The following is a 26,979-nucleotide window of genomic DNA, read 5'->3' as shown; positions in this document are numbered from 1 at the left end:
AGGTGAACCTGGTGAACCTAGAGATGAACGGGCTTCATATAATACCAGCCCGTCACGGCGGCTGAATGACTGTGTGCAGCTGAACAGGCGCACAAATGCATCTTCGGTACAGCAAGCCCCTAGCCCGTCGCCACCGATCGAATCACTGTGCGATTGGGGAACAGGAGACGTCTCTCTATTGCAACAACCCTGGAATGCTGCATCACAGGTCAACTTTGCATTGCCACCACCGATCGAATCACTATGCGATTGGAGAACAGGAGATATCTCCCTATTGCAACAACCCTGGAATGCTGCGTCACAGGTCAACTTTGCATTGCCACCACCGATCGAATCACTATGCGATTGGAGAACAGGAGATATCTCCCTACTGCAGCAACCCTGGAATGCTGCATCACAGATCAACTTTGCATCATCACCACCGATCGAATCGCTATGCGATTGGGGAACGGGAGACGTTTCCCTATTGCAACAACCTTGGAATACTGCGCCATAGGCCAACCTTACATCGTCACCTCCAACTGTCATTGATCAGGGGATGATTACACCCTTTCATCAAATCTTAGAAACCATCAGCTCACCCTTTAATCGGCCGTTATTCTACTACTGTCCTTCATCAAAAGAGAACGCTCGCTTGTGATTCTCAGAGACTAGCTGTCAAGGGTCTCCAGTACGTCACGCACAATGGTTCATACTCTCCGGTGATGACAGTGCCAGTAACGTAAAAGAATGATTAAATATTCTCTGATATACAATAATGACAGTGCTGGATAGATATAATCTAATCTGATTTGAGCAACGGCGTATTCTAACGAGGTACAAAAAATAAAGTAATTGCACCCGCCCCCAAAACAGGTTCATTCTTGACTTGAATATATGACCCGCCCTTCAATGAGCCTCCCGGGTATATCTGCATTTCGTCCGATATCGCTACAAGGTATCCTTGTTTTCCAGTATTAATCAATTTTGTAGAGGTCGACCAATATCTCAAACGTCCTTCCCAGGTCTAGCAAAATTAGTGAGATGCCGTGGAAAACGAAGAGTATCAATGCCTACCTCGTCGAGCTTAAGTTCAACTTTCATGCGAGAAATTAACCCTGCAATTTCGTCCCCGCCGTATTTCTTGTTTCCTTTTTCATCCTCTTCATATGTGGTGACATTTGGTATCTTTGCTTTCATCTCTTTTCGAATGTCATTTGCGGCTGACGGTAATTCTTGGGTTTCCATTGAATGGCAAGTTATTGCTAAATGAACTGATATAATTTGAGATTAGCATTTTTCTTTTTTTACGTTGGAGCATTGGCGTACCTTTAAAAGTTGCGACCACGATTAAAAAACCACAATTTTCTTCGTGGTGAGATGAGGGGTAAAATCCGTTGCCGAAGTTGGGCACTAAATCACATGACTTCAAGGCGGCGGAGCTTCCATCGGATCATCGTATATTTGCCAAGTCGTCCGGGATAAATAATTTCTATTCGATCTTTCAATGTTGTGGACCGCGGATGGTAGTATCACCTGGAAAAGCTGACGTAGGAGAGTCCGGTTCCGAAAGTAGAAGGGTGGTTTTAGGATTTTGCATTTAGAATATCAAAGATAGTATGTAGATGGCAATGTCGAGTTCTGTGTTACGCGGTGCTACCTGGTCGCTGTTAGTAGAGCGGAACACTTGCCTGATTTCCACGTCTCTTCAACGATCTGCCTCGCAACCGTACTGTCGCCTAGTCCTTCAGGCCTTACACAGGCTCGGGTCTGTAGAGGGTATCGAGGAACAACGCCAAGTAGAGCGCCAAGTAGGTCAGTACCGAAGTAGCTCCCCTACTTGTAGGATGGGTGTCGACGAGGTGAATCGTGAATGCGATGAACACAAGAGTATCCAAGTATGAACTGTACGTCCCAGTAACTTAGATTGAATTGATCGCGCTCGTGCTAAGTACATGAAATGAGTGTCCTTATATATATCCTCCTTTCCAAGGTGGTAGATGTGTGGGTAGATTGTCAGTAGATGCTCGGTAGATGACCTACTGAGTTCTGGGTGCCAAGAACTGTCAATCGTATACCGGGGGTTGTCACGTGGTTGCGCGTTGGTACTGGTGCCAATGCGGTAAGGGAGGCGCCAGTCATTGTCCCGTCGATATAGCTGCATACACACCGGATAATGTCTGCCAAGTGGGTTGTCCGTCCTGATGCTCAGTGATCGCTCAGCGATCGAGGTGGAACGATTTCAACTGGTACACCTGAGGGATCGCGAGATATACCGTCTGCACGTGACTTTGGAGCTAATGCACAGCCCCTGGGAATGATTGGACCTTAGAAGCCCTTAGATAGTTGGTGGTCGCGGGGTCCGTAACATTCTGGCTGCTTTCCGGTGATGTTCATGCATTCTCCCATTGCCTGGAGGTGGATAGTGAATTATTGATATCCGAATATTTGAAAATTATCGATGACTAAAAGCTTTTCGAAAATCCATTTATTCGAAAAATTCGAAAAACTCAACACGTGCTCAATGCTAAACCCTCCGATTTATATATATCCCGCAGTAGCATCAGCCGTCTCACTGTTTCCCCGTACAGAGAGTGTCTTCTTAGGCCTAACAAATCTCTGCCATTATTAAAGAGTTTTTCCCCTGCCACCTCTGAGACGGAAATTGCTAAATAATCTCTATAGTTATGGCTCTCTACGTTGGTTGGGTTGATGATTGGCTTCCGGGAAGATGACTAAAAGTGGGGGCCCTCAAGCGTAACAAAAGGGTGTGGCGGAACTTTCGACGCAGCGTCGACATAGCGATTCCCCCGAGCCAAACACGGTAGACATCGGGAAATTTTTGGTCCTTTCTTCGTCCTTAATTTATACGCGCCGAGAGCCTGTTGATTCCAAATTTAGATTGTGCTCCTACTATCTAGTGCCAGTTCAGAGAACCAAACCTACTTTACCCTAAGCATATCGTCCGGTATATACTAGTATATCGCGAAATTCAGTTTATATAAAAATATATGGAGGACTAATGCGCAGTACTTGCGTCTTGAAATATTTATCGCTTAGCGGTGACAGTTATTCCTTCCCCAGTCTTCTCTAAGTCCCGGTCTGTAATCAAACTTGGCCTTGAGTAGTAGGTGCCCTAACAAGTCAGCTTTCTTTCACCAGTGGAAGTTCTGCAATATACCAATTGCGACATAAGAAATGCCCAAAATCCCGAAGCATCTGCTGACAGATTATGTACCTGACCCGTCGCCCGAATGCGAATGCCCACGTATACGTCTGTATCACACACCTTACTATATTCGTATGCCTTTTTCATCAAATTCTTTTTGCGACGGCATCGTTTTTGGCGTATTAATTTTCTTGCCGATGTGTGATTGGGCCGAGTAGACTCTAGAGCAGCAATTGCGAGTTGTTCCATTGATCTATTAGGGAGCGGGGGGGGGGGCTATAGTTGTGATGTACCTGAATGGAAAGGCATGGGTAACGATCGCTGTTATAAAGTAATGGTCTGTTTATTAAAGAGAGCGAAATAAATGCAAATGCTACAAATGCACAAATTCGACTTTCCAATTTTTGAATGCGCAAAGGACCATTCCTTTCCTTCTTTCCTTCTTCCAACCATTTTGATTTACCTCTTGATGCCCGTTTCGAAAATGAGGGTTGCTTCAACAAACCTGGTATTCAGTTTCTACGCGATTGCCCTGCTAATACTATGCTGTTGATTTTCTAGAAACGGGTACGGTTTGCACACTAGCGAGCCACCTATACCCCAGGTCGTAAAAATAGAATAAAGAACGAGAACTTCCAGTTGTCAGCGGGATCTTACATTGGTGAAATGTGTTTTTCTGTCGTTATAATTTATCTATGTACTGACGAGGCCATTCTAGGTAAAACAATCCAGGCAGCTCGTATTTTGGTGCATGAGAGTCAGCACAAAACGCGAAAACGTTTGGTGCCTGAGGCATAAATAACCACAGCCAAGGGGTGAGTCAGCTGGTAAACATCCAAACACGCATCTCTTCTACCCCCTACCCCTGACCGTTTATTCACCGTCCCAAATGGCGGATTCCCTTCTACGCTGACTTCGGTTTTTCGTCTCGATTATGTGCTGAATACCACCTTCGATAAGGAATGGAAGAAATAATCGCCGAACTACGACGTCAGCTTGAGGAAGAGAGACTAGCGCGAGGAGAAGAGAGAAAAGCGCGAGAAGAAGCAGAACGGCGACTGCAACCTAACACACTGTTTCACCTCCTTGATCGCTGCCACCACTCTTTGTCTTAGGCGATCCGAGTCGAGATGGATGCGACTCTCACGACTTAGGGTGATGCAACTGACCTAGTGAATCGACTTTACCCTAAGCGTATAGTCCCTTAGCTTGACTTTCCCTAACTCTAAAAAAGAGGAATGCAGCCGATTTTATTATCACCCATCAAACAAAAGGTCGAAACAACTACTATGGAATTCTGCTTTGGTAGCACTAAATGATCGCGACAAATAAGGTACGCTTTAATGAAATAGTCACCAACCCAATAATGGCCCCACCAAATATGTCCAAACAGGAAACAGGGAACAGAACAAAAAAAAGTTGGCGCAAGGGCCTCTAAGATCGGAAAAGAAGAATCTGACGGTCATGTTCGAAGGCCATAGACATCAGAAGCATGCCTTCGCAAGTGCATCTCGTGCAAGACGGACAAATCGCAAAAATTACATGTCCGGTCCGTCAAATGTGATGTCCTGAAATGTCTCCTCACTCCATTATAGTCGGAATATGCCTTAGGGCATTGGAAACATGCGCGCGTTAGCTTTGCATTCGTAATAGGTTTCCCGCCAGCGGTATGTCCTTCCTCCCACAACGTAGTCGGTAGCGTATCGGCCTTTATCTTTCGAGCTGGCGGGGAGGGAACTACATCGTCATCGTCGGACGGCGCAGAGCGTTTCCGTCGTCCCCAAAGGGGCCCACCCTCCTAAAAGCCGCAATATTGTATTCCAGCAGCAATAGCTTTGTTACGCCGCGTCCACTCGTCTTCTAATAAATCAGTGGTGGGCCAAGTAAAGAACGTCTCCACGAGAAGAATCTGCTCTAATAGCATTTCAAACTCCTTCCATAATACCTCGCGCGTAGGCTTATCACTGATAGCCCCACCAGTGAGCTATCTTTCAATATCAATTACTGCTTATTTCTGACTGAAATCGCGGCGTTTTTCTTTCCGCCTTTTGTCTTACAGATGCCGGCGTAGATTATACACTTAATGCTTCTGGTCCTCTAGCATCGCTTACAATACTAGGTTATAAGAGTAATTAGCGCACTAGGTCTCTAAATCAACTTACCAGTGTACAGCTGATTATAGTTCTGGGTCTTTCTCCACCAATTCCTGGTCAGCGTTGCTCAGGTATTATAGTCGCCGCCAATCAATCCAATAACTTATCCAGGTTACAGCTTTTAAGAACTCTTCGTCTAGGTTGAGGCCGTATATAATCTCTTATAAACTAGTATACCGATAGGGATAGTAATACTTAATAAACGTTCTACTAGTGGTGTAAGCTATAATCATATTACACTGTGCTTCACTAACAAAACCTAGGCAGAAGAGTTAATCCGCTCATCTAGAGAAAATCAGAACCTTAGGAATTTATAGTCTACTCACCACTTTTATCAAGTAAATCACCTCCTCTATATCGAAATTGGTAAGAGAAAAAATAATCAAGGAAGCCATATATCTCACTGGCTGTCCTAAGCTATACGTCGAGTGTGCTACCATTTATAGGCGTCTCCCACAAAATACGGGGCTGGCCATAAATCACCTTAACCTTCAGGAAGATATAGTAATTATCCATTTCTTTCTTCAGTGGAAGTGGCATTTCCTGTCAGCCGCCCTCAACAAGCAGTCTCCAAAGGTCTTCTATCGAGGTTAAGTGAGACGCTTCAAAGGCACAGACATAGAACAATATAATGAAGAGTAGAACATACAGGCTAAAGACCAGCGATACGCCATAGACAATTTCAGGTAGTGCAAACGTGTTGCTGATTAACATTAACCAATCAGTCTGATTGTAGCAGACAGGCCCTAAAGTGGGCAGAGGTATAGCATAGGGCGCCACCTACAGCTTCGACATGCCTAGGACGCTTTTCATAAACTAGGGCTCCAGTTCTATCATCAGCTTCGGAGGTCCTCTATATAGATCCTGCTAGAGCAATATTTATAGATGCTTAAACTAAAGGTCAAATATTGCCTATTTTCAGTTAATAGTAAATAACCCAATAGTATTATATAGGCACAGTATAATCCACTAAAACCCCAAATGGAATCGCTTTTCCCGGGTCTAAAGGATCATCTCATTAAAAGGAATCATATCCTCAATATATACTAGGACATTTCCCCACAGTTATTTATCAAGACCATGCTTATCCACTAAGTATCTTATACCCTATCCATCTTCGTCAGCAAGGCCTCCTAGACACTATTTTAGGGGGGGGGGGGGGATTAAAAAACAAACTATACAAACTACCTCGCCTATCTCTTTACTTATCTCGTATTTAGTAACTCGTATATAGTAAAGTCAGAAGTACTTCCAATCCACTTCAAGGGAGCTAGCCTTTATATAGCCTTTCTAACAGCGACCATCGGGACTGTACTCTAGCTTTAGGCACCAATTTAGGAATCAGTGTATATTATTTAGAGACACCTCACACAGTGCATCCTCTATATCCCCCCACTTTAGATCAGTGGACGGCTCCATTGCTTTTATTTAGCAGAACCTAAGATAAGGTATATAGGTCAGTTAATATAAACTTGCTATAGGCTTTCAACGATATTCCAGTTACTTACCAATCCTAACGCTCTTTCAGTCAACGTTGCAACTTCTTCATTTTATTAGATCGGCTATAATCTTCCAGCACCTAGGCTAAGTCTTCATCCATGTCATCATCTAGGACTTAGTACCAGGCCTAGTGGACACATTCCATATTCGACAGGTCTGCTGGTAACAATTTTGCTCCGGTGGTTAGACTTAACTTCTTCTGAGCAATCATTCGACCCGCTAGAGGGAGGCATTCCGAGTCGGTGAGATCGGTCTCAGAGGAATCGGGCTCAAACGGTCTATCACTGTCGGTATCGACGGGAGAAGTACAAGAGGATTCGCTTGTGATTCCGTGGTTGCTGGCATTGGACCTCTTCCAACGACGCATGGCCAGTAGACTTCGCCGACCAAGGGAAGAAACGACCTCGGAGCTCGAGACGTTTTAATGCACGACTGAATAGAAGAAGAAAGGACCATAGAAGATCAGCGAGAGAGCTTTAGAGTTGGCGCTTGAGTCGAAATGAGGGCAGTGTTGGGCAGCGGGTGAATCGTGGGCTGGGAAGAGGACATTTATAGCCATGGCGGCTGCGTCCTGGCCAGGGTGTAGTTGGCGTGGTGCTGAAGGAGCCATTTCGGCGCTATCTCCCTAGTAGAAGTGGTGGGGCGATCGATGAGCCCTCTGGGAATCCACGATGGAAGCGCTCCCGAAATGGCTGTCCGAGGCAGACAGCGGGGCGTGGTGAGTGGTGCGTGGCGCGAAGGGGGCGCGAGCGTGGCGGAGGGAGGTTGCTGAAACGCCGCCATCTTTTGGCGTCACCGACCGCCGGAGGAGGCTGCCAAATAGCAAAACGCAATTCTTTGGGAGTATATTAATAATATTAATCTAATATTATTTATTAATTAGGTTAGATAATAGTAATTTAGGATATTTTAGGCTAAAATAGGTATTTTAATTAAATCTAATATTATTAATTATAATTATTAGTTTTAAAAATTAGTATTTTATTAGTTCTAGGTTATAGATAGATAGTGTTTAGGATAAAAGGGATATATCTTTATTATTATTATTATTATCTGATATATTAAAAGATTTTAATTTATTAATTTTTTTAAATATAGGAGGAGAGAGTAAAGTATCTTTAATAATCTTATTATCTAGATTATATAGATAATAGATTATTTTCTTTTTTAGATGATTTTAAGGACTTTAATAGTTATTATTTATTTTATTTATATTAAAATTTATACTATTTATATTATTTATACTATTTATAAAGAGAGAAAATTCTAGTATATTAATATCTTTAATAACTTTATTAAATTTAAATAATATAAATATCCTAATTTAATAATAATTATTATTAAAAATAGATATATTATTATAAATAAAAAAAGGATAAAAGAAGCTAGTCTTATTAAAAATATAGTTATATATAAATAATATAATTTAATTAAAAGATCTAGATTCACTATATATTTAAAATATTAAAACTAATAAGATAACTAATTTAAATATAAGATATTAATTTTCTTAGATATAGAAGATTCCTAATATAGATATAAATCTTATATTTATAGATTTAAAGATTTAATAGATCTAGTTTTTTATATTATATAGCTAAAATATAATTAGCTAAGTTAATTAGATAAGGCTTAATATAGTAATTTCTATCTTAATTAATAGTTTAAAACTTAATTTAGGATATAAACTACTATATTAATAACCTTAGACTATAGATTTTCTAGGAGATTAATATTTATATATATAGATCTAACTAATAAGATAATTAATTTACTAATATATTCTATATAATTATTTATCTTAAGATAATAAAGTAAAATAATATTAGTCTTAATTCTTTTTTTTTCAAGAAAACTAGCTAATAAAAGAAGATTTTAGTCTCTATTATAGTAGATTTACTTTAGTTTAATACTAAAATAGATATTAATAAACTATATTTTATTAGATAGGGCCTTAAAAACTTAGTTTTTTAATTTAATATTTTTTAATAAATAGTATTAAATAATAGGGTAGAATAGATAACTAATATAAGTATTATAATTATATATATAGATTATATATATAAAGTCCTAATATAGGGTTTTAAATAGTTTCTATCCTATATTTATAAGATAGTAGAATATCTAGTGCTTAATTTTACTCTTTTAGTAGATATTATATAATCTAATAGTATTTATCTGATCTTTTTTAGATATATAATTAGTTAGTTTAATAAAGATTCTTATAGTAGCTAATTCTAGATAAGTTAGGGCTTTAGTATTAATATATTTTAATCACTAATACTATAGGTTAAAGGTACCTAAGGCTAAATAAAGCTCTATTAATCTAATTATATAGGTTTATTAATAGAATTAAATAGATTTTTAGTTTTAAGTTATATAGTATAGACCCTAGATAGTATATATAGAATAGATAAATATATCTATCTAATTTTTAAAAAGATAAAGATATATATAATAAAAGATTCTAATAGATTCTATATGTAATATAGAGAAGACGTTAAAATAGAAATCTAGTATATATATATATATATATTATTTAAGATAGAAAGGCTACTTATTATATAATTAGCTAGGCTAGAATAAAGCTATTTTATATCTAAGGATTATAATAGAGCTATCTTTAACTAGGACTTTTTTTACTAATATATATAGTTTATAATCAATAAATTATATATAATTATTATATATATAGATATTAGATACTATATTATATATTAGTTAGTCCTATAGAGTGATTCTTAATTAAATAGATAAGTATACCTAAATTATTAAATAGATATATAATACTAGTTTTTTATTAAATAGAGTATTATCTATAGATTTAGATAATATAGACTTAATAGTTTTCTTCTATATATAAGCAAATTTAGGATAATTATATACCTTTTTAATCTAATTTTTATCTTTTTTAAATAGTTTCTAATTAATTAATTAGGTTTTAAAGTTAATATAATAGTAATTAACAAAGTTAAATATTATTTTCTTTATTATAGATTTTCCTAATTAGGTTTAAATTAAAAATCAGGGAGAAAAGGGAAAGGTTTCTAGTTTGAATCCTGGTTAGATTAGAATTGGGTAAATAGATATTCCTGATAGGAATTCTCCTATCTGATATTTTTAGATATAGATTATCTATTATCTAGTATTTTATTAATAATCTATAGTTTTTATAGCTTAGTTTTTTTATTAAATAGTTTATAAAGTTATCTAAGGATATTAATATATTTCTTAATTTTCTTATAGGCTAATTCTATTTTTTATTACTTAATTAATTACTTTAAATTAATAATATTAATATCTTTACATATTGAGGTTCTTAATTAATCTATATTATTTATTTATTCTTATTATATCTTTTTAATTTAATTAATATCCTTATTCATCTTATCTAAGCTTTTCCTGAACTCTTAGATATTTTTATTTACTATTATAGTAGTTTTTTATCGCGAACTTTTATAGTTCTACTATTTATCTATTTAGTTATCCTAGACTATAATTAATAATTATTTTATATTATTTAGTATTATTTATTTAATTCTAGACTTTAATACCTTTTCTAGGGCTTTTTTATTTACTTAGGTTTATTTATTTATATAGTATCTTTCTTAGATCTTATATAATATTTATTTAGCCTTCTTAGCCTTTTCTACTTTACTCTTAGAGCCTTTATAGATTCTATTAAATACTTCTTTTATTTCTATAATATATCTTTCTAATATCTAGTATATTAGTTTTAGGCCCTATTCTAGGTTTTACTTAATATTAAATCCTTAACTTAGCTTATTTTATATTATATAAAATACTTTTACTTTTATAGTTTTAGTTATATTATATACTCCTTTTTCCTAGATAATATAAATCTATTAAGGTTTCTAATTATTTATTTTATTTTTATATTTTTTTATTATATAATTTAGTTTATTATATTTAAAATAAAGCTTTTTTTCTCTATATTATTTCTATTCTTTAATAAAAAGCTTTACTATATTAAACTTTATTAACTATAGTCTATAAAGATTATTATAAATTTTTTTAGATTATTATAATTTTTATTTATCTCTTTAATAGTAGTATCTATTATATTATATTTTATTTTACTAAAGTTTTTATTTATATAGTTAATTATTAAATTTAACTATAATCTTAATTATTTTTAAAAGTTTAGTAGATTAGTTAATTTATATTAATTTATCTTTAACTTCTTTTTTAAAACCTTATTTAAATAATTAGATATAAATATTATTATTATAATCTAGATATAAGATAATCTATTAAAATTTAGTAATATAGATATTTACTAAACTAGTTTATTAGATTTATTTAAGTCTTTTTTCAGCTATCTATTAAATATTAATATCTCTAAATATCTATTTAAGCTTTTTTTTAAAGATTTAGTATACTATAAAGATTTTTTTAGTTATATTATTTTAGTTAGCTAAAGGCTTTTTATTAAATTTTTAAATATATAGTTTAAACTATTTAAAAGTTTATTTTTAAAAATAAATAGATATATAAATTACTTTATTAGCCTTAGCTATATAATTAATAATATATAACTATATATCTATTTAAATAAGAAATATTTATAATTTATTTTAATTACTATAGAAGAAATCTAGTTTTAGTAGCTTTATAAATAAAACTAATTTTTATACTAATTATTTTTATAATTATAAAGCTATATCTATTAATTTAGTATTAATAAGAGATAGTAATAATATATATCCTATCTAATCTCTCTTTATATTATTAATACTATTATTTTTTACTATAGTTTAATTATAGTTAATAATAAAATATTAATATTTTATTAATTTTAATTAAATCCTAAATTTAGTATTTAATATATTATATACTAGCTAATTATTTATTACTATATTAGTTTTACTATCTTAAAAGTAATATTTTTTTAATAGCTATAGTCCTTTTAAGCTTATCTATCTTTTATTACCACTATTTATCTAGTCTTATATAGGCTTAGAGTCTATAAAGTATTTATCCTAAAAGGTATATTAACTAAGAGCGCTAATTAAGTTAGTTATTTAAATATTATTATTATTAAATAAGCTTTTAAGGTTATTAGATATTGGTTAAGGTATTAATTAAATATAAAGTTAATAAGAATAAGTAGTTGTTAATCTGATTATTTTAAGTAATAATAAGAATCTAAATAATATGAGGATTGAACATAAAGAACTAAATATATATTAGTGAATAAGTATCTCTATATATCTAGTCTATTATATCGCCTAATAAGACCAGATCTTATTGCTTGATAGGATCCAATCCTATTATCCACTATATCGCCCTATCACCTAATAGGTTGAGTTATATGATTCACTGTTTATCCTGATCGCAGCCTGAAGGTTTCTCTATATGACTTCTAAGTTGATTGGTTATTGCTTCTCTATTTCTATGCCTTAGCGTGTTGCCGATGCTAGGTCTGTAATAATCTATTTATACTAGTAAAAGGTTAGATCTACTTAATTCCCTATAATAATTATATAGCCAGATATAGCTAAAACGATAGCTAAAATAATATAGTTCTTAACTAATCCTAGTCCTAAATATTATTAGTTAATCAATTAAATTATCTACTATCTATATACTACTTAATTCTTAGTAATTCAGTATAGAATAGATTAGAATAAAGAAATAGAATTAGTTTAGATTATAAGTAATATATTATTTATAGACTATATCAATTAAAAAAGCTCTATAGGATATATCTACTAAATATATAGAGGACCTATAGACTAGAAAGTATTAAAATAACTAATAATAACGACCTTAATAATAGAAGTTAAACTGCTTAGTATATCTAAGGCTAGAAAGTTAATATAGTTATAGAAACGCCTATTTAGATAAGTTAACTTTATTTTATTATACCTAATCACTATTAATTATAATAATAAACGTATAGTCGCGTTAATAACCTCTAAGGATATAGGATTTAAGATAAAGCTTAGGTATATCGATATTTATCGGTATTGGCTTAGGTAAAAGATTAAAGATAGTTAAATCAAGATTCGATAGATTCTAACTGCCTATATAGTTATAGATAGGCTTACTAAGACGCTACCACGCTAGAAGTATTAGAACTTTCTAAATCTGCTTAGGATAACTGATATAAGTTATCTAATCAACTAGCCTAAAGAGGAAATAGGTATTGGTTTAGAAAGACAGCGGATTTAAGCGATTCAGGGCGAACAGGGCCCTAGGAGGTGCTGGTGCCGGTATAGGTGTAGCTGCCCTTAGGGATGGAAGGACAGCTGAGGGGGTATATTGGAATGAGTATGTGGAGAATCGCATTAATAGTTTATCCTTTTCCTGTATGTTATGATTAGTTAAGCGTACGCCCCCTAAATTGGCAGATTGGGCGTAATAGCAATTTAGATTTCTTATTGATTCCTATTGGACGGATCCCCTCCCTATCCCGACATACTCCGTTGGTAAACCTCCGCCACTCGAGCAATGCAAGAGCAATATCTCCAATCGCGGTGATCTTCCTTTCCCTAGCGTCTTGATCACTGATGTTGAAACGCTCTTCTTGCTGCCAGATCTTTGGGGAGTGCTGCTGCATCCAATGCAGCAAATTGGAGTGTTCGTAAGGTGGGAGGTTATGCTCGTTTTCCTATTGCGGAGCCCATGGTCTTATGTTGGACAAGGTTGCATCTTGTATGGTTGACCCTCGGCTGGTTTAGAATGCGAGAATCTTTTCAAAAGCGTACATGTACCGCCATAGTTGCTGGCGCTCTCACTCATCAGCCGAATCGCATTGAGTTGCTTCTTCGTTGAAACGTTAGAAAGTGGGCGCGGAAGACATAATCAATTAGGGCAATTGAGACAGTAATACTGAGCATATCCCAGGCCTTTAATGGCTTATTGCGCATGCGAAGGATCATAGAAAATAATAGCATAGTCTGTACAGATAGGATGGTACGAACAGATATCATATGACTGAGGGGGGTATCGCAGCATCTCGGATAAGACGTTATGAGTTTCTCACTCTACGCGAGATATTATCGATGCTTGCGGAGGCCCTACTTGCTGGTGATTTATGTGATTTTCATCTGTTCATTTTGGTTGATTTTATCTGTTTATGATACAGTTGCTTAGGTGATTTATTTTAGCGTATGATTAAAGCTTCGTAAATTAGGTGGCCAGAGACTGTGAAGTTAAACCATGGATAAGGCAATATAGAATTTCAGTGGACACTCATAGAGAAGTACAAGGCATCTTATTTGGCAGTGAAATATCAATTCTTGCTGAAAGTTATTTTTTTATAATACGAAAGATACCTAAATAAAGTCAGGAGGGTACTCCTTGCATGAAATAAATACGGCGTGCTAACAAAAAAAAAAGAAATGACCAGTGCCGGGCTCGATCCGGCGGCCTCATCGGTGTTAACGATGCGAGATAACCAACTACTCCAACCGGCCATTGAATGATGATTTTGTTACTAACATGATATTGCATTACTTTCTAGATCAGCCCCATAGTCTCCCGGTCTTCCCTTCTGTCTCTCTCTCTCTCGCTCGACTAGCAGCCCCACGCAGGATAATTATAGATCTGCCGCAATCATCCTCACACTATCACCATAGTTCGAGCCGTGAGCCAAATGTGGGATAAATACTGCTTGCGTCCCACACTGGACTCCACTTTGTCGGTCCTTCCAGTGTTCATCTACGGCACCGCCTGGAAGAAGGACCGCTCCGCTGATCTCGTTTACACCGCGGTCAAGGCTGGCTTCCGGGCTGTGGACACAGCAGCTCAGCCTCGACACTATCAAGAACGACTGGTCGGTGATGGCTTGCGCAAGGCTATTGCGGATGGCATGGTGGGCCGCGAGGATCTCTACGTGGGTGCCCAGTGACTCGACTAGAGATCCAGAGGCTGTGGTCGCTGACCCCCGATGCAGGTGCAAACCAAATTTAGTCCCGTCTCGGCACAGGACCTGAACGACAAGCCGTATGACGCAAATGCATCTGTGACAGAGCAGGTCCATGCCTCCATCAAATCATCTTTGCACCATCTCCGACCGTCCGAGGACCCGGGCAGTGTGAACGATGGCTATCTTGATACTGTGGTCGTGCACACACCGCTGCCGACTATCGAGCTGACCATGGAGGCTTGGCTAGCGCTGGAGACCTATGTGCCCCATCGGATCCGCAATCTGGGCATTTCCAATACGGATCTGTCGGTGCTTCGTGAGTTATGCACCTCGCCCCAGGTCAAGGTGAAGCCTGCAGTGGTGCAAAATCGTTTCTACGAGGACACTTTATTCGACGTCCCCCTACGGACATTCTGTCGCGAGCATCAGATCATCTACCAGAGCTTCTGGACCCTGACTGCCAACCCCGAACTGGTACAATCTGCGCCGATACAGTTCCTTGCTGCCCGCACCAACATCAGCCCCGCAGCTGCCCTGTACACGCTGGTGATGGGACTGGGTAATGTCACAGTGTTCAACGGCACCAAAAATGAGGCACGTATAGCCGAGGACCTGGCAGCCCCCCGGAGGGTGTGGAGATTCACGAGAGAGCAACCAGCCGAGTGGGAGAGAACCCTCACGGAATTCCGCGTGTTAGTCGGAGATGCTCAGCCGTAGCTGCGAATCAAGCCTCGTAGGACGAGATAGATGGCAGGCCAAGATCAATAGCAGTCCCGTCGCCAGTTATTCTCCCATCCACCGTGCTTCCAGTTCAGAACAATGCTTCCGTGACGGATATGATAGACCACCGCCTTCGCCGCTGACTCAGCGCATCAGCCAATCAGCGCCCGCGGCCGCTCGAATTGACCTCATCGTCGCCGCCAAGCGACGCAGCTCAAGATTTCCCTCTCCTGCGCTCCCCCGTTCCGTCCTGCTCCTTGATCGCGCCCGATCAATCTGCATCAGCTTCCATTGTGCTGGAGCATCCTGTCTTTCTGGCCCGGTCTCTTTGCTGGTGCCCCCCCGAGCGATTCTGAATGTCGGACACTTCTGGCGCCTGCTGATTGTGGTGTCTCGCCAAAGCATCCTGCATCGCTGTCGACGTCCTCTCGATTAGTTGCTGCTGAATACTGCATTCTCCCGTGTTGGTTGCGCTGCTTTACGATATTCGGGGTGTTGTTATCACCGTCGGCCGGTTTTTCACCCGAGTGCTGGTGGACCCAGACATTTTTGCGTGGCTCTACGTTTGCGACGATATTCACGACCAACTTCTAGCATTTAGAGCCGGATTGCTCTCGATCCGATTCTTCCCATATCCCCCACGCCTGGGGTCTTCATTCACTCGCCCATCTCGGTCTAATATATTCGAGCATCCTCGCCCTAAGATATCTATCCCACCTCCACATCCAAGTTCAGTTCGTTGAAAATGAGTTCTCAAGGCATGACTCGCAAAAGACCAGCTCCAGGCACATCACCAGCAGTGCATCCGCAGCTAGGTGCGGTGCCCAACTACCCGTCGTCCAACCCCGGTTCCCAACTATCCAACGATCAGTTCTTGCAATGGGGCCAGAACCCTTCGGCAAACGTCATCAATCCAGCTTCCTTTACCGATCCTTCCTCGTTCAATCCCACAGGCTATGCGGCACCGCAGGACCTGTCTGGATCAGCCGCGACCACGTCTAATCAACTGACCCGGCGTCAACAAGCCAACCAACTGGTGACTCGAAACCGTGGATATGAGCAAGCCCCAACTACATACTCGGATCCAAACACAAATTCTGGCCAAGGCGAGTCGGGCGCGTGGGGAGAATCGCTGGAGGAACTCTATCAGCGGGCGTTAGCCGCGAAGAAGGAGGCGCAGGCGAAGCGGAAACAGATCCCACCATTCGTGCAGAAATTGAGCAGGTATGACTGAGAGATCTTCCCCTGTTCAAAGCATTCAACTAATCGAGAAACACACAGCTTTTTAGACGAGTCCAAGAACACTGAACTCATTCGGTGGTCGGATGATGGTAATTCGTTTATCGTATTGGACGAGGATGAATTTGCGAGGACATTGATCCCGGAACTGTTCAAACACAACAATTATGCATCGTTTGTGCGACAGCTTAATATGTACGGCTTCCACAAGAAAGTTGGACTGTCAGACAACTCCATGCGCGCCAGCGAGCGAAAGAACAAGAGTCCCAGTGAATATGCCAACCCGTACTTCAAACGAGGTCATCCAGACCTTCTCTGGTTGATTCAGAAGCCCAAGAATGCAGCTGCACACGGAACCAAGGGAAGCAAAGGCGGAGCGCGGGTGAAGACAGAGGATGCAGATGAAAATGATCTAGAAGAGTTTGGCGAGGAGGGCTTGCCCGCCTCTCGCGAGAACCGGGCGCGGCCTCAGCAGTTGTCGCTCACCACTGACACTACCTTGCCGAATGACCAATTTGCAGGAGTTTATCGGGAACTGCAGGCGATTCGATCGCAACAGCAAATAATTTCCAATACCATCACCAGGCTGCGGAAAGAACATGAGCAGCTCTATGCCCAGGCTGCCAACTTCCAGGAGCAGCATACTCGGCATGAGAACTCGATAAATGCCATTCTCACATTCCTTGCAACAGTGTACAACCGCAGCTTGCAAGGGCAAGATGGAACGCAGAATATTGCCAACTCGTTTGCTGGCGCCATCTCTCAGGACCACCAAGGGAATATTGTCGATATGGGGGATGACTTTTCGTTGAGCCCCCTGGCCTCGATGACGAGTCCGACGGGACAAAGAACAATGAAAAAGCAGCCACTACTCTTGAAAGCGCCTCCTGCTGCAGGTGAGACGAATCGTGCCACGACCCTCTCGCCTGCAGCCAATGGCTCTTACGAAGCGCGATCGCGTGGTCATGCTCGTCAACCGAGCGCTACACAGTCTGGCCATGTGGAAGAGGTTCTAGGGAACAGCCCACGGCAGGGAGCCTCGACCGTCCCCTCGGTGCAGCAAACAGGAGAGGACTTCCCGGGGAGAGATATCATGTCTGTCATCCAGAATTCCAACGCGCGGAATGGCATCCCAACGAGCTTCTCCGAGTTCCCCAATGTGCTCTCTTCCCTAGAAACTTCTGGCGGAAACGTTCCCCTAACCCCGAATCAACGCGCCGATATGCTTCGGCTCATGGCAAATGAGACCAGCTCGGCGGACCCTGGTGCAGCCAGATCGCCTAACAACGCCCTTATTACACCGAATCCGCCCCCAATGCCGCAGAACTACTCTGGCCGTCTAGCAAACACCCGGCAAGAGATTGACAACTTAGTCAAGATGCAAGCGGAACAGGATCGGTCCGTACAGAATCTCACCAACCTTCTTCAGCCTTTAAGCCCCACTGGCGCAATACCGGGCCTGGATCACGATAGCAACGTGCCGCCCCCGCCTCTGGACCTTGATCAAATTTTCAACAACGACTATTTCACTGATCTCGGCGACACGGACAATGACGCGAAGAAGCACCTCAATCTTGACGATAATAATGGCACCGGCCAAGGCTCAGGGCCTGGCGCGAGCCTTCACGAGCCCACAGGAATCTCTCAGGATGACGGCGACACCAACGATCTCTTCGACTTTGACCATATTCCTGACAACGGTGATCTCTTTGAAGGGACCAACCAAGGCCCTGGCCATTACAACTACGGCTTCGACGGAACGGGCTATGGCAGTGATTCTGGATCGGGGAACCACCTGGACTCGGGCCGTGTCATCGAACAGTTGACGGACAGTGAGGCGACTAGTCCAATTGCCATTGAGGAGCCTTCCGGCGAGGGTGCTGAAGATGGAGGCAGTGCGAAGCGCCGCAGGAAGACGTGATTCAGTCTATCCCATACATAATGGGCACTGAGTATCAAAGATACCCTGAGGAGGAATGGAACGCCCAAAAAGGCATTTCGAAGAAAAGACAAATGATGCGGATAACAACCAACGGCGTTCTTTTATTTGACTGAGTAGTGTGTGATTCTCGGGGCGGGACAATTAGGCTGCATTGTACAAACTTGACATGATCCATGATGATCCAATTGATATTTGAATGGACTGATCCCTATTGCTCATTAAGGCCTGATGATCGTATGAATTTGGAATCCACTACTCCTGCGAGCGACTGGCATCATGTTGTGTGACTAGATTATTTTACGGAGATCTTATATTTCATCCAGGACCGTGCAAAACGGGTATCAGATGCTCTTCCATCTTGTATTTCTCTAACGCCGTCTTTCCCGGTCCCATTCCAACTCGCCTACTCGCTCTCGCTTACGCTCTCGCTCTCGATCCCGCTGGAGCCCACGCTTGCGTCCACCGCTGCTGCCGCCGGCCAGCTCCTTCTCTTTCTCACGCGGATCAATTACCATCAGCGAGTCTATGTCGTCTCGGTGGTCCTTCTTCCACTTCAAATCCTTGCCCAGGCTGTCTTTGCCGAACCGGAGCTCGTGCGTCAACCAGCCTGCATCATCCCCAGCTGCTTCGTCCGCCGTTGCGTCCTCGGGGTTGTCCCACGACTGACAGGACTGGCAGTTGGCGATAAAGTGTAGATCGCAGAGCTGCGCTTCCTCGTCACCTGCGTCATCTTCTTTGCCGCGACTTTTGTCTCTGCCAGCATTTGATCCATTATGTAAGGCCTGCGTAGAGGGTTGTGTATCGGCGCCATCTAGCTTAGCTTTGAACGCATTAAAGATGCGCAATGCCTCGGTCTCCGCTGCATTTCGGGGCCCCGCACCAGATCCTGCTCCATTGACTGAGCCCGGTGGAGGACGCCTGCGTCCGCGGATCGAAGTCTCCGGAATCATAGCCTCGAGAGCACTCTTCTTGTGGTCGGTGTCAGCTGGACCCGTGTCGACATTACGGCGCATAGACGCTTTCAATGACTCAATCTCGGCGTTGGTCCGGGACAATTTCGACTGGTTCTTTGGAGGAGAAATGGGGCCGGGCGAGCGCTCGGGGGATTCAGGGTTCTGAAGGGGGAGTTGATTCTGTGGCTCTGGCGTCTTCGGACGTTGTCTGCGCTCTGCCGACGGAGAGCGTTTCGGGGATGGAGACCGAGGTCGCTTGCGTGGCTGTTTGGACTCTGATACTTGAGGGTTTGGCGCCTTTGATGTGTCGCTTGCCGCACCGGGCGTATCTGCCACCAATTTCGTGTTGAATTTTGGCTTTGCCGGCCTTATAGGCATTTCCTCGTCGCCTTCATCACCCCCAAAGCTGAGCAAGACCTTCCCGGCCTTGGCTGTCTTCTTCTTTTTCTTCGGCACCGGCTTATCATTTCCTGCGCCTGAAACTGAAACCGTCTTTCGATCCTTCAGCTTGCCGGCCAATGGACCCAGTTCCCCAATCTCGCACGATGTCACCTTGATCGGGTATACGGGTCGCTCGGTGCCTTCGACGCGTTCCGCGTCCGCAATCTTGAGGACGTTGAAGATGCTGTCACCTTCCAATCGCCCGAAAAGCGTGCACTGCTGGTTCAACTCACGCTCGGTGTTGGCGAGCGTAATGAAGAATTGACTGCCATATGAACCATCTTCACTCTTGGCCATCCCGACCAGGCCCCGCCGGTTGAAGCGTAGACGGCTGTGCAGCTCGTCTCGCAGGACCACCTGCTCATTCGGATCGCGAGCTTCGGGGTCGTACTCGAATTCTGGATACTCGTAGATGGAGGTGCCGCCGGACCCGGTCCCTGTCGGATCACCGCCCTGGATCACGAACTCTGGCGCGACACGATGGAAGATCGTCCCTGCATAGTAGTTGTCCTTGCAGTGCTGAAGGAAGTTCTTGCAGGTGAGAGGGGTCTGGTTCGCGAAGAGCGCGATGTGGATCGGACCGACTGTTGTATTCAGCGTGGCTGATGCGGTGGGATTTGGCTCGCTGGCATAGTGGGCGGACATGATGGAAAGAAGAAGAGCAAGAGCGGGCGAGCCCCGGCCCTCGAGTAAAACAGCAATGGCGATCAAGAAAATAGCACTGCAGTCCGAACGGACGCGGCGTGCGGCGAGAAAAGTGGACGTCATGGCACGTGATGCTTCTGCTACAATTGGTCGTCATTGGTCTTTACAGGTAACTAGATACACTTGGCTATGGTCATGGAATGCGATACATTTGGGTCCATTCGGTTGTTTGTCTCGTCATCATTTCCTCATGGAAGGTATCCCCCAAGATTGCTTAGATAATTGTCGCGTTGGCAAGGTCGGGCGGGGGCTCAAGCAGGGCCCCTACAAAGTCCAGTCAGTGCTAATGCAAAGTGAGTTCAGGTCGTCGTTCGTATAGTCGCGCACGGTAGAAGGTCGCAAGGGGAGAAGCTTGAGCCGATGTTCAGACACGGTGTTGCCAGGACAGATAGGTAAGCGGAGCTATCATAGTGCCGTGAAAGTTTCGGCTGTCGGCTGCCAGCAATGTAGTGTCCTTGGAACAGTTGAAAAAAATTGGGTAGTAATTTTTGAGACTGGCCAGTATCACTGCACATAAATTCCTCGGAGGTTGGTCAAACGAAGCGTTTGGAGGTGAGAGCATGCTCTGGGAGGGTGAGTCGAGCCAGCAGCCAATAATTGACTACTAGTACCCCAGGTTGGGCGAGTGTGCAGTTTGTCGCATAGGGAAGAGGGACTCCAGTCAAGTTGTAATGGTGGCGCATGGGGTGAAGGTGTCGTCAGAAGAGACAACGACGAGCCGGTTATACACAAGGGAATCGTCAGCAGACGCATAGAAAGCAACAGACCAGGATCAAGACATCGATCCTGCTGGAGCCAATGCAACGACCTGGACAGGGATCTGCTCGTGCTCCAAAGAAGCCTTCGCATGGAGCCCAAGCTGGAACCGCAGCCGGCGGAGCGTGCGTTCGGAGATGTCATAGCCGTCTTGCCACAGCAACTTCAGCATTGCCTTGTCGGTCAGCTTATTTTGCACGAAGAGCACCTTGATCCGAGCATGCAGCGTGGCATCAGCAGTAGTGGTGCGGTGTCGTTTGCGAATACCCCACTTGCGTAGCCGGCTCTGGATCGTTCTCTCTTTGACTTGGATGTTATATCGGCTCTCCAGGGTGCGGCTGATCGAGTCACTGCTGATCCCATGTTGGAAAAGCGTGATGATCTCGTCCCGGTAAGGCTCGAGGTTGATCTGTTGGCGCGGCATGACAGGTGGTTAAGGGGACGGGGGGAAGAGCGGCCGCGGCTGGTCGAGGGGGAAAGACGCCAGGGCGGTGAATCTGCGGGATGGTCGCTGGCGCTCGGCGTCTCTTCCATTTCGACTAGGGTTCATTTCCGACGATACCAATCGATCAGACTACATTCCTGCTTACTGGGCTGAATGGATAAGCAACTCGGGATGTGGAATCGGAGATTACTATACGTCTTGTCTACACGTTATCTCGTCATACGTCCCCAATTTAACCTATAGCAAGTTTCAGACCATGAGATCAGCTGGGTCGACATTGTACCCAATACACAGTCCGCCGAAGATCCTCGATATCGACCAGAGGTTTTTCTTCTTTACGAACTTTTTTCATCGTTTATAGCAGCCGGTGTGCTCGTATCGGTGACTGTCTTGCGTCGCTTTATGATGCGGAATCCACCGACCAGGAAGAACAGAGCTTCCAAACCGAGGATTACAGCCAGCGTGACCATAGCGCCTATCACCCCGGCTATGCCCCGCGACATGCCACCACCGGATGAGGCTGCACTGGCAGAGGCCGAACCCGAACTGCTGCTGGAGGTGGAAGCGCACTTGCCATCTGTGTTGCCGCATACCTGGCACCACTCGTTGGTATCGAGAACGGCGATTTTTTTCATCTCCGAGGCAAATTCAGACCAGGGGAGAAGAGTGTTCGACTGGCTAAATAGAGGATAAGTCGTAGGCTCGTCTGAGCCGGTCACGGTGCCATTGTGCCAGAGGAAGCGCACGCTAATCTCGTCGGAGCTCGGGAAATCGCTGTCTGTGGCATTTGTCACCAGCTCGAGGACCATGGTGGAGGCATAGTCCGGGACGCCAGTGAAATCGACGGATGCAGCGGGAAGCTGCATCAGCGCGAAGAATGAGAAGAAGGTACCATATGAGCCGAAACCAACGGTCAGTTTGGACTTGCCCTCCGAGGTGATGGTGTCGTTGAGGGCTGACAGAATCTGGCCCACCAGAACGGCGCCATCGATGGCGCGTACCGGGTCGCTTGAATTGTACGCTAGGTTGTACTCATGGATGCTGGCTAGGGATAGCAGCTGCTGGTAGACTTCGTCGGTCAGCTGCGACTCGTTGGGGAATTCCGCCGACGAGTTGTGAATGCGGCCCACGTTCAGGTAGTCGAAAATGGTGTACGCGTTCTTGAACGACATGGAGGACGCGTTGAAGGTACGGTTCAGCATGGGAGATAGAGACTGGTAGAAACTCTGGGTTGACTTGAGCATCTCGTTGTAAGGATCCGAGGCGTAGTAGTCGTTGCTGCTGATACCTGCCTTCTGGCAGTCACTGGAGCCCTGCAGCCAGGTCGAATCCTCGCTGTCCGAGTTTTCGGAGGTGATGGACAGTTGGATCAGCTGGTAGCCGTTCAATGGCGACTCAACGGTGGTACCATTGCCCAGGGTCTGCGAGGCATGACTGCCCACCGGGGGATAAACACCCTGCAGGAAGCCCGTGGCCGAGTTCTGCAGGACTGCATCGGAAGGGGCACTGGCGCTGATCTGCTTGGAATTGACGACGTACTCGCTGATGCCCTCGATCCGTTTCTCCGAGCCTGAGGCGATGTACCGGTCATGGTAGAAGGTCCCTGATTCAAAGACCTCGTGATAGCCCAGATCGGTCAACTGAGTGCTGCCAAACACCTTGGCTGTGCGGTCTCCATGGCGCGAGTAGATGTAGGCACCCAGCACACGCTCTGCGCTCACCACCGGCACCGAGAGAGAGACCAGAAGCAGGCTACACTGGAGGGAATAGCGCATGGCGAGGCGAGTTCGGATGGAAGATCCGAAGCAAACGAGAACGAAGCTCTCCGAAACGCAGGGCACGAGCGCCGCTACTTATCAGGGAGATCTTTTCTCCTCTGAGCTTCCGTCTCTGTCGCTACTGATCCGCGGAGATGTCGGCTCGTAACTGGGGTGTCATGGTTGGGCGAATGCCGCGGAAGTGCCAAAGTCTAACTGTCATTGGAGACGGAGAGGGCCGATAACGAAGCGACCTGGACACCGCAGAGGCTACTGCAGCCGAAAGCAATTGGGTTACGGGGAGGGGGAGATTGACGACGAATGATGCCGCCGAGCGTGTCTGGCACTCTGGAGACGATTGCCCGCGTTCTACACCCTCGGCGTATGCAGAACCCCCGGTCCCCGGAGTCCCCGACTTTCCCCTCGCGCTGATCAGCTCCGAAATCGTACTAAATCTGGCCAAGCTGGTTAACCTGACACCAATGGATAATGGTGGATGGAATTCTACTACGCAAGACTCCACCGGGGTGATGGTCGAGCACGAAACAGTACTAAATCACCAACGGGCAGTCAAGGCTGCTCCAGGCGGGCATTGCTGTGTATCTCATCGGCATGTCTTTTCTGGTGAATCGGCAGTCATGATTGCGGTCATTGGCGCGTATCCAGGATTCTCAATGTTGGTTTCTTGGTTCTCTTTTTGTCCATTTCCTCCCTTTGCTTCCGCACCCGCTCTCGTCCGCTCATGTCAATGCAACGCCCTTGTCCCCCATAAGTTCACACCCGTCGCGCACCACGCCCACCATTCCTCCCGTCTGTATCATCTCAGACCCACCTCCCGACAGTCGCCATTCGATCTCGGCCAGGCCTTCCAGCCAAGTGATGCGGGTTTGTGCGGGCACCTCCAGCTGCTGCAGTTGATCGGCCAGGGCCGAGAGGATATCCGCTAGGGCCAAACCCTTGGTGGCCTTGAGTGTGTTGACAGTGTTTAGGCAAGAGGTGACATCGCTAGTAGAGAGAATGGTGGTCATGATTTCTTGGATATCGGCCGGGTGCGGCGCCGCAATGCAGTCGTAAATAGTCGCGTTGGTAATCGTCTCAGGTTCTGGGCGGGGCGCATTGGGCGCATCGCGCATGGGCAGAGGAATGCCTAGTCGATCGTGTCAGCGAGGTGCAAATTGTGGCAAGGAAACACATCAAGAGGATCCTACTGCTCGCATGGCAAGCTTGAAGAACGTTCAGGGCCCGCCGCATATCACCCTTGCTCAGGGTCACTAGACTATCCACCGCCTCGGGCTGAATTCGGACCTGCTCCTTCTCAATGACTTTGTCCACGAGAGTCCGGATGTCGGCTTCTTTGAGTGGACTGAATCGGAACCGCGTGCACCGCGAGAGGAGAGCCGGAGAAAGCTTGTGTGTGTAGTTGGCGATGATGCAGAACCGTGTGTTGGCAGTGTAGCGCTCCATGATGCGACGCAAAGCCATCTGAGCGGTCGATGTCATGGCGTCTGCTTCGTCGAGAACGATCAACTTGAACCCAGCGAGAGACGAATTACCCGCAGCCTGGGGAGCCATAGAGAAGATCTGTTTTGTGCCTACAACATTGCCACGTCAGTTTATATTCCCCATCACTTATTCACCCACAGAAGAATACCAACGCACTGGCAAACGTCTTGATCTGTTCTCGGACGACATCGATGCCACGATCGTCACTGGCATTCAGCTCCAGCACCATCTGCCTCATGTTCTTGCTACCGTATATTTGCCGCGCAAGTGCGAGCACTGTGGAGGTCTTGCCGGTTCCAGGGGGTCCATAGAGAAGGAGATGTGGCAGACGCTGCAGAATTGATTAGAATCTGAGCTCGAGCTTTGAAGTGTGCACCAGCTAGAAATACATTTGCTTCGACAAATCGGTTGATGGTCGCTAGGATATCTTGATGGCCGGAGACATCGTCGAGGCTGTCTGGACGGTATTTCTCGACCCTGTGTTGATCGTGAGCATTCCTCTTCTCGAAGATCAAGCTTCCAAGCGCTGCTGCTACGTACCACGGCAGATTGTCCTGAGCTTCAACGGGGAGATCGGCGGCTGTCCTTTTCTTCCCACTGGCGTTGTCGGAGCTGAACTGTACCTCCTTGGAAGTCGCGTCCACCTCCATTTCGTCTTCGTAGTCTGACATGGTGAGTATTGCGGGAGTGAGGAAGGGCTCCAGGCACTCAATGAAAGGGATCGCGAAAAGTAGCGCTTGACGCGTTCCGCGCGTAAAGAGAGGCTCGGGGCGGAAAATCAAGGGGAGCTGGGGCTTTCAAGCTCCACCGGGCGATGACATCCTCCCTGCCTAATCACTCCGCACCTTCCACGCCTTGCAACCTCCTCCGGGGACAACTCGTTGCTGACCATCCACCATGCCCGTACGTCCTAACAATGATGAATTGCCACCCCCCTTTGAGTCTTTCGGACTGACTGGTATTTCAATTAGGCATACCACTCCATTTTCCTAGAGGACCGCGACGTCCCCGTGATAGGTATGCGTGCCCCGCCAACCGCTGCCAGTGCATGCGACCGACTCCAACGAGATGGAATTGACTGTTTGAATCACCAGGAAACTTTCCTATCCTGCCTCTCCGCACTCGTACTCGCGGTCCCGCATACACTCTGCCTGCACTTCCTCCCTCTACCCCGGACATCGACGTCTCCCCCGAAAGCGAGTCCTACGACTGCGTCGACGAGATCCTGTCGCTATTCCGCGCAAATGTTTTGTTTCGCAACTTTGAGATCAATGGTCCGGCGGACCGCATGCTCATCTACGGTACGCTGTTCATCAGCGAGTGTCTCGGGAAGGTGAAGCCAACAATGACCGCCCGCGAAGCCGAGAAGGTAGATTCTACCAATCTTAATTCCCAATCTTAGTGATCAAGAATCACTGACACGCTGCGCGACTAGGCCCTGATCAATGCCGCCCTCGACAATTTCGCCATACCCGGTGATGTGTCCTTCCCACTCAACCAGGCCTTTGAGCCTCCACGCGATCGCCAGGATGCGGAGAGTCTGCGGGCGTATGTCTCAATGTCAACGTCTACCCACAATCTGAGAAATTCAATGCTAACGCCTATTTTCCAATTAGATACATCTCCCAAGTTCGCCAGGAAATCGCCGTACGACTACATGCTAGATTATACCCCGGCGGGGTCGGACCATCCAAGGTACGCTTGATTCTATCGATGATCCACAAACACCCAGTACTAATGATCTGCCCAGTTTTGGCTCAGCTTCACGAAGAGAAAATTCATGGGAAAGAGCTTGTAGATGGAGGGAATGTTGTATATTG

The 26,979-nt window shown here is 44.3% G+C and overlaps 9 protein-coding genes across 9 annotated transcripts; 3 read left to right on the top strand and 6 right to left on the bottom strand.

Annotated features, from left to right (window-relative positions):
* Positions 1 to 987: 987 nt before the first annotated feature.
* On the bottom strand, positions 988 to 1,227 carry N7459_010096 (uncharacterized protein; the record flags this gene model as incomplete). The annotated part of the gene is made up of 2 exons (XM_056949264.1): positions 988 to 996; positions 1,057 to 1,227. The coding sequence occupies 2 exons, from the start codon at positions 1,225 to 1,227 to the stop codon at positions 988 to 990; spliced, it is 180 nt and encodes a 59-aa protein (XP_056795197.1).
* Positions 1,228 to 4,610: 3,383 nt separating this feature from the next.
* Positions 4,611 to 5,841, bottom strand: N7459_010095 (Zinc finger C2H2; the record flags this gene model as incomplete). Its single annotated transcript, XM_056949263.1, is given in 7 exon segments — positions 4,611 to 4,946; positions 5,049 to 5,132; positions 5,168 to 5,245; positions 5,311 to 5,354; positions 5,405 to 5,459; positions 5,628 to 5,708; positions 5,725 to 5,841. 7 exon segments carry the CDS (start codon positions 5,839 to 5,841, stop codon positions 4,611 to 4,613), a joined length of 795 nt encoding a protein of 264 aa, XP_056795196.1.
* Positions 5,842 to 14,425: 8,584 nt separating this feature from the next.
* Positions 14,426 to 15,415, top strand: N7459_010094 (putative aldo-keto reductase (AKR); the record flags this gene model as incomplete). Its single annotated transcript, XM_056949262.1, has 2 exons — positions 14,426 to 14,665; positions 14,726 to 15,415. The coding sequence occupies 2 exons, from the start codon at positions 14,426 to 14,428 to the stop codon at positions 15,413 to 15,415; spliced, it is 930 nt and encodes a 309-aa protein (XP_056795195.1).
* A 748-nt stretch (positions 15,416 to 16,163) lies between these two features.
* Positions 16,164 to 18,578, top strand: N7459_010093 (uncharacterized protein; the record flags this gene model as incomplete). The annotated part of the gene is made up of 2 exons (XM_056949261.1): positions 16,164 to 16,642; positions 16,700 to 18,578. The coding sequence occupies 2 exons, from the start codon at positions 16,164 to 16,166 to the stop codon at positions 18,576 to 18,578; spliced, it is 2,358 nt and encodes a 785-aa protein (XP_056795194.1).
* A 389-nt stretch (positions 18,579 to 18,967) lies between these two features.
* Positions 18,968 to 20,638, bottom strand: cwc27 (putative peptidyl-prolyl cis-trans isomerase; the record flags this gene model as incomplete). The annotated part of the gene is made up of 1 exon (XM_056949260.1): positions 18,968 to 20,638. One exon carries the CDS (start codon positions 20,636 to 20,638, stop codon positions 18,968 to 18,970), a length of 1,671 nt encoding a protein of 556 aa, XP_056795193.1.
* An 832-nt stretch (positions 20,639 to 21,470) lies between these two features.
* Positions 21,471 to 21,878, bottom strand: N7459_010091 (Clr5 domain-containing protein; the record flags this gene model as incomplete). Its single annotated transcript, XM_056949259.1, has 1 exon — positions 21,471 to 21,878. The coding sequence occupies one exon, from the start codon at positions 21,876 to 21,878 to the stop codon at positions 21,471 to 21,473; it is 408 nt and encodes a 135-aa protein (XP_056795192.1).
* Positions 21,879 to 22,234: 356 nt separating this feature from the next.
* Positions 22,235 to 23,674, bottom strand: N7459_010090 (uncharacterized protein; the record flags this gene model as incomplete). The annotated part of the gene is made up of 1 exon (XM_056949258.1): positions 22,235 to 23,674. The coding sequence occupies one exon, from the start codon at positions 23,672 to 23,674 to the stop codon at positions 22,235 to 22,237; it is 1,440 nt and encodes a 479-aa protein (XP_056795191.1).
* Positions 23,675 to 24,396: 722 nt separating this feature from the next.
* On the bottom strand, positions 24,397 to 25,830 carry N7459_010089 (replication factor C subunit 3; the record flags this gene model as incomplete). The annotated part of the gene is made up of 4 exons (XM_056949257.1): positions 24,397 to 24,803; positions 24,865 to 25,248; positions 25,316 to 25,490; positions 25,549 to 25,830. The coding sequence occupies 4 exons, from the start codon at positions 25,828 to 25,830 to the stop codon at positions 24,397 to 24,399; spliced, it is 1,248 nt and encodes a 415-aa protein (XP_056795190.1).
* Positions 25,831 to 26,056: 226 nt separating this feature from the next.
* Positions 26,057 to 26,957, top strand: N7459_010088 (actin-related protein 2/3 complex subunit 3; the record flags this gene model as incomplete). The annotated part of the gene is made up of 6 exons (XM_056949256.1): positions 26,057 to 26,062; positions 26,131 to 26,176; positions 26,254 to 26,528; positions 26,595 to 26,707; positions 26,776 to 26,854; positions 26,910 to 26,957. The coding sequence occupies 6 exons, from the start codon at positions 26,057 to 26,059 to the stop codon at positions 26,955 to 26,957; spliced, it is 567 nt and encodes a 188-aa protein (XP_056795189.1).
* Positions 26,958 to 26,979: the final 22 nt, after the last annotated feature.

The sequence above is a fragment of the Penicillium hispanicum genome (genome assembly GCF_028827665.1).
Source record: "Penicillium hispanicum strain IBT 35686 chromosome Unknown utg000009l_segment0_segment0, whole genome shotgun sequence".
Taxonomy (NCBI): domain Eukaryota; kingdom Fungi; phylum Ascomycota; class Eurotiomycetes; order Eurotiales; family Aspergillaceae; genus Penicillium; species Penicillium hispanicum.
Note: the sequence above shows the minus strand (reverse complement) of the source record. Positions and strands in the feature narration are given on the sequence as shown.